The sequence below is a fragment of the Schistocerca serialis genome, chromosome 3 (genome assembly GCF_023864345.2).
Source record: "Schistocerca serialis cubense isolate TAMUIC-IGC-003099 chromosome 3, iqSchSeri2.2, whole genome shotgun sequence".
NCBI classification, from domain to species: Eukaryota; Metazoa; Arthropoda; class Insecta; order Orthoptera; family Acrididae; genus Schistocerca; species Schistocerca serialis.
The window spans coordinates 67,971,007-67,983,391 of record NC_064640.1 but is presented as its reverse complement, the minus strand read 5'-3'; the positions used below and the strand labels follow the sequence as shown (position 1 = coordinate 67,983,391).

The following is a 12,385-nucleotide window of genomic DNA, read 5'->3' as shown; positions in this document are numbered from 1 at the left end:
GGACGTCAGATCCGGTGAACGTGCGGGCCGTGGTATGGTGCTTCGACGACCAATCCACCTGTCATGAAATATGCTATTCAATACCGCTTCAACCGCACGTGAGCTATGAGCCAGACATCCATCATGTTGGAAGTACATCGCCGTTCTGTCGTGCAGTGAAACAGCTTGTAGTAACTTCGTTAGAACATCACGTAGGAAATCAGCATACATTGCACCATTTAGATTGCCATCGATAAAATGGGGGCCAATTATGCTTCCTCCCATAATGTCACACCGTACATTAACCCGCCAAGGTCACTAATGTTCCACTTATTGCAGCCATCGTGGATTTTCCATTGCCCAATAGTACATATTATGCCGGTTTACGTTACCGCTGTTGGTGAATGACGCTTCGTCGCTAAATAGAATGCGTGCAAAAAATCTGTCATCGTCCCGTAATTTCTCTTGTGCCCAGTGGCAGAACTGTACACGACGTTCAAAGTCATTGCCATGCAATTCCTGGTGCATAGAAATACGGTCTACATCTACATGATTACTCTGCAATTCACATTTAAGTGCTTGGCAGAGGGTTCATCGAACCACAATCATACTATCTCCCTACCATTCCACTCCTGAACAGCGCGCGTGAAAAACGAACACCTAAACCTTTCTGTTCGAGCTCTGATTTCTCTTATTTTATTTTGATGATCATTCCTACCTATGTAGTTCGGGCTCAACAAAATATTTTTGCATTCGGAAGAGAAAGTTGGTGACTGAAATTTCGTAAATAGATCTTGCCGTGCCGAAAAACGTCTTTGCTTTAATGACTTCCATCCCAACTCGCATATCATATCTGCCACACTCTCTCCCCTATTACGTGATAATACAAAACGAGCTGCCCTTTTTTTGCACCCTTTCGATGTCCTCCATCAGTCCCACCTCGTAAGGATCCCACATTGTGCAGCAATATTCTAACAGAGGACAAACGAGTGTAGTGTAAGCTGTCTCTTTAGTGGACTTGTTGCATCTTCTAAGTGTCCTGCCAATGAAACGCAACCTTTGGCTCGCCTTCCCCACAATATTATCTGTGTGGTCTTTCCAACTGAAGTTGTTCATAATTTTAACACCCAGGTACTTAGTTGAATTGATAGCCTTGAGATTTGTACTATTTATCAAGTAATCGAATTCCAACGGATTTCTTTTGGAACTCCTGTGGATCACCGCACACTTCTCGTTATTTAGCGTCAACTGCCACCTGCCACACCATACAGCAATCTTTTCTAAATCGCTTTGCAACTGATACTGGTCTTCGGATGTCCTTACTAGACGGTAAATTACAGCATCATCTGCGAACAACCTAAGAGAACTGCTCAGATTGTCACCCAGGTCATTTATATAGATCAGGAACAGCGGAGGTTCCAGGACACTTCCCTGGGGAACACCTGATATCACTTCAGTTTTACTTGATGATTTGCCGTCTATTACTACGAACTGCGACCTTCCTGACAGGAAATCACGAATCCAGTCGCACAACTGAGATGATACCCCATAGGCCCACAGCTTGATTAGAAGTCGCTTGTGAGGATCGGTGTCAAAAGCTTTCCAGAAATCTAGAAATACGGAATCAACTTGGTATCCCCTGTTGATAGCGGCCAATACTTCGTGCGAATAAAGAGCTAGCTGCGTTGCACAAGAACGATGTTTTCTGAAACCATGCTGATTACGTATCAGTAGATCGTTCCCTTCGAGGTGATTCATAATGTTGGAATACAGTATATGCTCCAAAACCCTACTGCAAACCGACGTCAATGATAAAGATCTGTAGTTCGATGGATTACTCCTACTACCCTTCTTAAACACTGGTGTGACCTGCGCAATTTTCCAATCTGCAGGTACAGATCTATCGGTGAGCGAGCAGTTGTATATGATTGCTAAGTAGGGAGCTATTGTATCAGCGTAATCTGAAAGGAACCTAATCGGTATACAATCTGGACCTGAAGACTTGCCCGTATCAAGTGATTTGAGTTGCTTCGCAACCCCTAAGGTATCTACTTCTAAGAAACTCATGCGAGCAGCTGTTCGTGTTTCAAATTCTGGAATATTCCATTCACCTTCCCTGGTGAAGGAATTTCGGAAAACTGCGTTCAATAACTCCGCTTTAGCGGCACAGTCGTCGATAACAGTACCATCGGCACTGCGCAGCGAAGGTATTGACTGCGTCTTGCCGCTTGTGTACTTTACATATGACCAGAATTTCTTCAGATATTCTACCAAATTTCGAGACAATGTTTCGTTGTGAAACCTATTAAAGGCATCTCGCATTGAAGTCCGTGCCAAATTTCGCGCATCTGTAAATTTTAGCCAATCTTCAGGATTTCGCGTTCTTCTGAACTTCGCATGCTTTTTCCATTGTCTCTGCAACAGCGTTCAGACCTGTCTTGTGTACCATGGGGGATCAGTTCCATCTCTTACCAATTTATGAGGTATAAATCACTCAATTGCTGTTGCTATTATATCTTTGAATTTGAGCCACATCTCGCCTACAGTTGCATAGTCAGTTCGGAAGGAATGGAGATTGTCTCTTAGGAAGGCTTCTAGTGACACTTTATCCGCTTTTTTAAATAAAATTATTTTGCGTTTGTTTCTGGTGAATTTGGAAGAAACGGTAGTGAGCCTAGCTACTACGACCTTGTGATCACTAATCCCTGTATCAGTCATGGTGCTCTCTATTAGCTCTGGATTGTTTGTGGGTAAGAGGTCAAGTGTGTTTTCGCAACCATTTACAATTCGCATGGGTTCGTGGACTAACTGTTCAAAATAATTTTCGGAGAAAGCATTTAGGACAATCTCGGAAGATGTTTTCTGCCTACGACCGGTTTTGAACAAATATTTTTGCCAACATATCGAGGGAAGGTTGAAGTCCCCACCAACTATAACCGTATGAGTGGGGTATTTATTTGTTACGAGACTCAAATTTTCTCTGAACTGTTCAGCAACTATATCATCGGAATCTGGGGGTCGGTATAAGGAGCCAATTATTAACTTAGTTCGGCTGTTAAGTATAACCTCCACCCATACCAATTCGCACGGAGTATCTGCATCGACTTCACTACAAGATAAACCACTACTGACAGACACAAACACTCCACCACCAATTCTGCCTAATCTATCTTTCCTGAACACCGTCTGAGACTTCATAAAAATTTCTGCAGAACTTATTTCAGACTTTAGCCAGCTTTCTGTACCTATAACGATTTCAGCTTCTGTGCTTTCTATTAGCGCTTTAAGCTCAGGAACTTTCCCAGCATAACTACAACAATTTACAACTACAATTCCGACTGTTCCTTGATCCAAGCACGTCCTGTATTTGCCATGCACCCGTTGAGATTGCAGCCCACCCCATACTTTCCCGAGGCCTTCTAACCTAAAAAAACCACCCAGTCCACGCCACACAGCCTCTGCTAACCGTGTAGTCGCCAGCTGAGTGTAGTGAACTCCTGACCTATTCAGCGGAACCCGAAACGCCACCACCCTATGGCGCAAGTCAAGGAATCTGCAGCCAACACGGTCGCAAAACCGTCTGAGCCTCTGATTCAGACCCTCCACCCGGCTCTGCACCAAAGGTCCGCTGTCAGTTCTGTCAACGATGCTGCAGATGGTGAGCTCTGCCTTCATCTCGTAAGCAAGGCTGGCAGCCTTCACCAAGTCAGATAGCCGCTGGAATCCAGAGAGAATTTCCTCAGATCCAAAGCAACACATGTCATTAGTGCCGACATGTGCCACCACCTGCAGCTGGCTGCACCCTGTGCTCTTCATGGCATCCGGAAGGACCCTTTCCACATCAGGAATGACTCCACCCGGAATGCACACGGAGTGCACACTGGATTTCTTCCCCTCCTTAGCCACCATATACCTAAGGGGCCCCATTACGCGCCTAACATTGGAGCTTCCAACTACCAATAAGCCCACCCTCTGCGATTGCCCGGACCTTGAAGGCTGAGAATCATCCTCTGTAAGAGGGCAGGCAGCTGCATCTGGCTCAGCCAGAGACAGTACCTGAAACCTGTTTGTCAGACGCACCGGGGAGGCTTTCTGATCAGCCTCCGGGGACGTCTTTCGCTGCCTGCCATGCCTTGGAACGACCTCCCAATCAACCACAGGCGAGGGCTCAGCCCCACTGCGGGCAGCAACTGGGGCAACCACAGCGGCAGACCGATCTGGGGAGAGACGGGACGAGGTTGACATCCCCGTGATACCCAAGTCCGGCTCCCCACAGTGGTGCCCATTGGCAACAGCCTCAAGCTGTGCAATCGATGTTGATGTAGCATTCTCAACACCGACGTTTTTGAGATTCCCGATTCTTGCGCAATTTTTCTGCTACTGATGTGCAGATTAGTCGCGACAGCAGCTAAAACACCTACTTGGGCATCATCATTTGTTGCAGGTCATGGTTGACGTTTCACATGTGGCTGAACGCTTCCTGTTTCCTTAAATAACGTAACTATCCGGCGAACGGTCCGGACACTTCGATGATGTCGTCCAGGATACCGAGCAGCATACATAGCACACGCCCATTGGGCATTTTGATCACAATAGCCACACATCAACATGATATTGACCTTTTCCACAATTGGTAAACGGTCCATTTTAACACGGGTAATGTATCATGAAGCAAATACTGTCCACACTGGCGAAATGATACGTGATACAACGTACTTATACATTTGTGACTATTACAGCGCCATCTATCACAAAGCGAAAAAAGTGGTCGAACTAAAACATTCATATTTCTTTACATACTACACGAATATGTAATTAAAAATGGGGGTTCCTGTTTTAAAAAACGCAGTTGATATCTGTTTGACCTATGGCAGCACCATCTAGTGGCCCAACCGTAGCACCATCTGGTTTCCCCCTTCAAGCTAGACGAGTTTTGTTCTTTGTAGTTTTTTCGTTTGATGGTTATTTCGTGAGCTATTTGGCCCAGTCACTGTCAATGGACCACCCTGTATAAATGACCTTGTGCAGCATTGCCTGACACACTTATTTCAAGTGATAAGGGAAGTTTTATAAACAGTGTGACACTAGGCTCCCCTCTTTCACCAATAGCGGCTGCCCAATTCATGGAAGCTCTCGAAAAGATGGCACTGCTCTCCACTCCCATGCATCCTAAATGTTGATTCTGCTGTGTGGATGACACACTTTTCATTTGGGCACACAGAGGAAATGAACTTCACTGTTTTCATCAACATCCAAACCAACAATATGACAAAATACATTTCATGATGATGGAAATGGAGACAGCGTGCGACCATGTCATGATGTTGAGGTCTATTGGAAGCATGACGGGAAACCCTGACATAGTGTGTTTAGGAAGCCAAATATCTGAATGCCATGTCTCATGACCACTCAAAATAAAAGAACTTGGTGATTTATGCATTGACAGTGAGAGCACAAGGAATCAGTGATACCGAAATCCTGGAGGGAACTTCACAAGTTATGAAACATTTGCAGTGCAAATGGCTATAGTGAGGATACCAAAAAGAAATCTATGGCAACAAGGGACAAAACTGATATTAGTAAGACAGAACCACCATAACAAATTGCCCATCTACTGTATATAAAAGGTGTTATTAATAGAGTGGGAAAATTTCTACATAGGGGAGGAGGATGAAGCCAATTTAATACATCAACAACAAAACAAGAAACACTCATGGTTCCACTAAAGACGGTAGGCAAAGTTCGTATACCAGCTCAGACGTAATTGTGAACTGGTCCATATTGGGGAGATGGAGTGCCCTATCAACACTCATATTGGGGCACATGAGCGATACCCATGGTGTGGTCACCATACTAAATAGACAGTGGCATAAAATGCAGACAAGTGTGGTGGGTCTGTGCAATGTCTGTACATATTTCAGCCAGGTAGCCAGTTATCACTAATGGAAAAATCAAGCAGGTTGTTGAAATATCTGAGTGGCAGTGAGGAGGGCTAGAAACTATCACTGTCTTGGTTCCCATTAATTGCAGGCCGGTGGGCCAAATGTTATAGATGAGTTATCACACCATGTGATGTAAATACTGTACTGCAGGCAACGTGAATCACTGACAGGTCACTATGTAAGCAACAGCATGTAACAAAGGCAACCATCACTGGATTCACAGATGACAATCAATTAAAATCAACAGTCCCAGGAATAGTATTTGATATCCTTCCCCCATTAACCCTTCAGCCACCAAAAAATAGCATTGCCATTACAATCAGCCATTTGCAAATAATAAATATGAAGCAGCAAATCATAGTCACAAGTAGTCAGCTTGATGAAGGGTGCAGCCAAAATGTTAGTAGTTTTATCAGATATGATATGGTCACACACACCCAGAAGGATTTCACTGAAATGGGCCCACCGGCAAAAGCATCTGTTCAGTATGTGACTCCTATAGTTCATGGCTTTCATACGTGCATAACTGCAGTAGCATTCCATTCTATTTGTGATGCAGTGTTAGTACAGTGTACTACATTCACAAAAACAACATATTTGATGTAAATGCATGGGGCAACAAAGTAAATTAGGATATTGTCACAAAGAAACCACAGGCAATAACTGATAACTTTTTGGGTGCAGGTGGATGTGTTTCTTGAACTTTATATTTTATGGATGTTATACATTGCCACAGATGCTATATGATGTTGCTAGTCATATCAAAACTACCAGTGAGTGCTCCTGGATTACAATAAAACTAATGGCGTTGCCATAATTTCTGTTACAATGTGAAGTTCATTGTCATTCCTGTGTCATCCACTACTGTGCTTCGGAGCATCTATGACACTAACACTGTGAAGATGACTGTGGTTAGAATTCATATTATGTGTGTTTTACATGCCTTAAAAATGCAATTCACAGGAAAATTTTTGTTCCAGAGCAGTCATGATTGATCATGCAGAAATTGCTCTGCATGATGCATTTGGTGATAAAGTATACTGGGAAGTGAGGAGGAGTATGAGATTTGCATTGCCACTTGTTGAGATAGCAACAGAATTCAGGAAAGATTTTCTTGACTCTGATGATGACACTGATGGTACAGTAAGGCCAAGGGACTGGCAGATGGAAAAGGTGATATAAAAATTAATCATATATAATAGACTTCAAATGCTTTTAACTCCATAGTCTTAACAAGAAATCTTTTTTTAACTCCATTTATTTAGTTATTGTCAATAGTGTATTTGTAGTGGACTCATGCAATAAATTCTTTTTTGTACCCCACAAGTGCAGAGAATAGTTGTGTGGAACTTCATATGGTCTTTCACCTTTTTAAAGACAATGCTGTGCTCACATACTCGGATGAAGTTATTTACCAATTGTGATTGTGAATATAGTGAGCACTGTATTCCACTTGATGAAGAAACCCTTTAAGAATTGCTTTAAGTAGCACTGGAACAAAGCTTGAAACTCTTTAGCACAGCAGAGATATTGTCGTAGTAAATTTTTTGTGCACTTCAGTAAAAAAAGTCTCACAGATCATGGCCGGAAGAGTATAAGGCCAAGATTAGAACATCACAGGGTCCCAGGTTCGATTCCCAGCTTGGTCAGGGGTTTTCCCCACCAGGGAACTGGGTATTTGTATTGTCCTCATCATCATTCGGGAGTGGCGAGATTGGAACTGGACATATGGGGAAATTTTATGGGTGCTGATGGCCTTGATGTTGAGCCATCATCATCAAGATTAGAACAAAGTCTTTATCAGATTTGCAGCAGTTCTAAGCAGATGAAGTAGTTTGTAAATTAAAATGTATTTCTAACCAAGAAGGTCTAAGAAGCAGCTGCAGTGCTATCTGCAATTGTCACATTAATTTATACACTGTTCCTTATGTCTTTAAAAAAATTTGTAATCGTCTCAATATTATAAAACGGATAGTTGCTACTCACCATATACCGGAGATGCTGAGTCGCAGATAGGCACAACAAAAAGACTGTCAGAAAGTCAGCTATCGGACAGCAAGTATTGAAAATAGACAACATAGAAACATGCGCACACACACACACACACACACACACACACACACACACACACACACACACACACACACACATATGACCACAGTCTCTGGCTGCTGAAGCCAGACTTCAACCAGCAGTGCATGATGGGAGAGGCAGCCAAGTGTTGGGGGTAAGAAGGAGACTGGGGTGGATAGGGGGACATTAATGTGCTGCTTGTGGGAGCATACAGGGATGAGGTGGAGAGAGGGTAGGGCAGCTAAGTGTAGTCAGGAGGTTAGACGGAGGGAGGGGGTGGGTGGGGTCAGGTAGGGGAAAAGAAGATAAGTAAAAAGACTTGAGGGTGCATTGGTGGAATAGAGGGCTGTGTAGTGCTGGAATGGGAACAGGTAAGGGGCTAGATGTATAAGGACAATGACTAATTAAAGTTGAGACCAGGAGGGTTACGAGAATGTCAGATATATTGCAGAGAGAGTTCCCACCTGAGCAGTTGAGGCAAGCTGGTGTTGGTGAGAAGGGTCCAGATGGCACAGGTTGTGAAGCAGTCATTGAAATGCAGAACATCATGTTGGACAGTGCACTCAGCAACGGAGTGGTCCAGCTGTTTCTTGGCCACAGTTTGTTAGTGTCCATTCATGTGGACAGACAGCTTGTTGATTGTCACACCCAGCACAGCAGTTGCAGCTTAGCCGATAGATCACATGACTGGTTTCACAGGTAGCCCTGGCTTTGCTGGGATGGGTGATTCTTGTGGCTGGACTGGAGTAGTTAGTGGTGGGAGGATGTACGGGATAGGTCTTGCATCTAGGTCTATTACAGGGATATGAGCCATGAGGCAAGGGGTTGGGAGGAGGGGTTGTGTAGAGATGGATGAGCGTATTGTGTAGGTTCAGTGGGCGGCGGAATAACGCTGTGGGTGGGGTGGGGAGGATAGTGGGTAGGGCATATCTCATTTCAGGGCACAATGAGAGGTAGTCAGAACCATGGTGGACAATTTAATTCAGTTCCTACAGTCCTGGGTGGTGTTTAGCCACGAGGGGAATGCTCCTCTGTGGCTGGGGCAATGAGACTTATGGAGGCGGTGGGTGACTGGAAAGATAAGGCACAGGAGATCTGTTTTTGTACAATATTGGGAGGGTAATTACAGTTTATGGAGGTCTCAGTGAGATCCTCGGTATATTTCGAGATGGACTGCTCGTCACTACATATGTGACGGCCATGGCTAGCAGGGCTGTATGGAAAGGACTTCTTCGTATAAATTGGGTGGCAGCTGTTGAAGTGGGGATATAGCTGGTTGTCGGTAGGTTTGATATGGACCGAGTTGCTGACGTAACCATCTTTGAGGTGGAGGTTAACATCAAGGAAGGTGGCTTTTTGGGTTGAGTAGGACCACGTGAAGTAAATGGAGGAGAAGGTGTCGAGGTTCTGGATGAATGTGGATAGGGTGTTCTGCACCTCAACCCACGCCAGGAATATGTCATCAGCGAATCAGAACCAGCTGAGGGTTTGGAATTTCAGATGTTTAAGAAGGAATCCTTTAGATGGCCCATGAATAGGTTGGCATAGGATGGTGCCATGTGGGTGCCCATAGCCATACCCCAGTTTTGTTTGTAGGTAATGCCTTCAAAGGGCAACAGCCTTGCCGCAGTGGATACACTAGTTCCCGTCAGATCACCGAAGCTAAGTGCTGTCGGCCGTGGCCAGCATTTGGATGGGTGACCATCCAGGCTGCCATGCACTGTCGCCATTTTTCGGGATGCACTCAGCCTCGTGATGCCAATTGAGGAGCTACTCAACCGAATAGTAGTGGCTTCAGTCAAAGAAAACCATCATAACAACTAGGAGAGCGGTGTGCTGACTACATGCCCCTCCTATCCGCGTCCTCATCTGAGGATGACATGGCGGTCGAATGGTCCTGATGGGCCACTTGTGGCCTGAATACAAAGTGCAATGCCTTCAAAGGAGAAGTAATTGTGGATGTGAGGATATAGTTGGTCATGGTGACTAGAAGGAGGTTGTTGGTCTGGAATCCATTGACCTTGGGAAAGATAGTGTTCAGTAGCAGTAAGGCCATGGACATTAGGGGTGATAGTGTTATAGGAGGTTGCATCAATAGTGACGAGAAGGATACCACGTGGTAAAGGAACAGGAACTGTGGAGAGTCAGAGGAAATGGTTGCTTTGTTTTGTATAGGAGGGTAGATTGCTGGTAATAGGCTGAAGGTGTTGGTCTATGAGAGCAGAGATTCTCTCTGTGGGAGCACTGTAACCCACCACACTGGGGCATCCTGGGAAGTTGGGTTTATGGACTTTGGGAAGCATGTAGAAGATAGGAGTGTGGGGAGCGGTAGGGGTGAGGAGAGAGACGGATTCCAGGGAGAGGTTCTGGGATGGGCCTAGGGAATTGAGGAGAGACTGAAGATACTGCTGGATATCTGGAATGGAATCACTGTTTGACAGTTTGTAGGTGGGTGGATCTGACAGCTGGCTGAGTCCTTCTGCCAGGTAATCCTTCTGGTTAAAAATATCAGTGGTGAAGCCTCTGTCAGCAGATAGGATTATAAGGTCAGGATCAGTTTTTAGGTGGTGGATTGTGGTTCTTTCTGCAGATGTAAGGTTAGTTCGCATGTTGAGGAATTTGGGGACTGATGGTGAGTCAGGGTTCAAGGTTAAGAAATTTTGGAAAGTTAACAGGGGGTAGTTTAGGGGCAGTGGGAGTGGATCGTGGTTGGATAAGGAGCAAACTGAGTCAGGTTCAACACCGGTCTTTCGTTGAGTGTGATCAGTAGGCGTGGTGGTGAAAAAGTTTTTCCACTGTAGGGACCGGCAGGAGGAGAGGAGGTCTTAAATAAGTCCTACATGATTGAAGTTTGGAGTGGGGAAAAAGGTGAGGCCTTTGGAAAGGACTGATACTTCTACAGGGCTAAGGCTTTTGCAGGAAACATTAATGACTGAGTTTTGGGTCTGTTTATTAGTCAGATAAGTGTGTGTAAAGTACATGACAATGAGGGTGAAGTAACGGACATACACCACTCTGACTCAGTCGTGGGATAACTAAAGAATATTTGTAATATAGTATAGAATTACAAGAGCACCTGTAAAGAATATTATAGTTAATAATTTGCGCTAAGCATTTAATATGAGGAGTGCCTTTGTAAATACTGAATGAGTAAATAAATAAATCGTAACTGACTGGAAATATATTTGCTAATCCCAAAACAATTTCTGCTCTCCCTGAATTGAAAGTATTTTAAGTGAGAAGATGAAAACCCAATGATAATTTTGTTGTAGCCGAGGTCGAAACATTAGCCTGTCCCTGCATTGAATGAATGTTTCATCATTTGAGAATGGAATGGAATGTACCTTTGCTATAATCTTTCTTAGATCACACCCAAAAAATGCAGTTAATTGGAGAAGTGGCTTTTCATAGCACATCTAGCAATAATGAAAAATTAGCAGTTTTCTAGATTTTTTCGATGATTAAGCTTCATTTTCACTTTGTCACCATAAAACTAGAAATCAATTGAGTTAAAAAAGTAAATAAGTTGACCAAACTATCTAAATAATTTCTTACAGCAGTTAAGAAGTAATAAAAATTGTATTATTTCAAACAGAAAATATGACTCCAAACTAACGAATTGAGTTCCAAATGCAACATTCAGGTAGTATGAGCTTAAAGAACACTCATTAAAAAAATTGCATAATAACTCTAGATTTTACATTACTTATATCGGCTTCATTTTCTGAACATGTTCGTAAGTAATTCTCTCACCAAATGCAAAATAATAGACTATTCCATTTGTTGATGAACTGTAAGGGAAACAAGCAAGAATGTACAAATTATGCCCTTGCTTGACACAAGCTTTTCTAATATGGCTCTCGAAAGAACAACAACGGCTTACAGAATGCCACCTCTTAAACCATCCTTTCTACAGAACTTGTTCAGCATGTTTGCCAAACAAGTACAATGACTTACAATATTAGTAGTCTTTTCTTTCCATTTTGTGTGTTATTTTTATATTCTGCAGCTGTTGCCTGTCTTGTTACATATCCTGACATCTTGTGTCACTATAGATGGGATAGTTTTTCCAAATCCCATTAGAATGCGTCACCAGCTTTATTTTCTAAGGGTATATTGTATGAAAATGAAAAGAAAATACAGGGCGTTTCAAAAAGAAAGAGCAGATTTCAAACATTTATTTCTCAAAAACTACAAATGATAGAAACACAATTCAAACGTTTCTTGTCAGAGAAAGGTTCAAAGTTTTTCAATGGTCCGCGCAGAAGTTCCATGCAAATCCGCAGTGGCGCTGGCGTTTGTTTGTAGGAAAATGGCGACGACAGCACAGGAACGATCATTTTGTGTGCTACAATTTGCAAAGTTAGAGTCCATTGTTGGTGTGCAACGTG

At 43.5% G+C, this 12,385-nt stretch overlaps 1 protein-coding gene across 1 annotated transcript in view; it reads left to right on the top strand.

Moving 5' to 3' along the window:
• LOC126469721 (GDP-fucose protein O-fucosyltransferase 2) overlaps positions 1-12,385 on the top strand; it is a 102,920-nt gene that overhangs the window by 74,403 nt on the left and 16,132 nt on the right. The window contains exon 6 of the mRNA XM_050096913.1: positions 6,902-7,094. Within this exon, the coding sequence (XP_049952870.1) occupies positions 6,902-7,094 (193 nt within the window). The remainder of the gene's footprint in view (positions 1-6,901; positions 7,095-12,385) is intronic.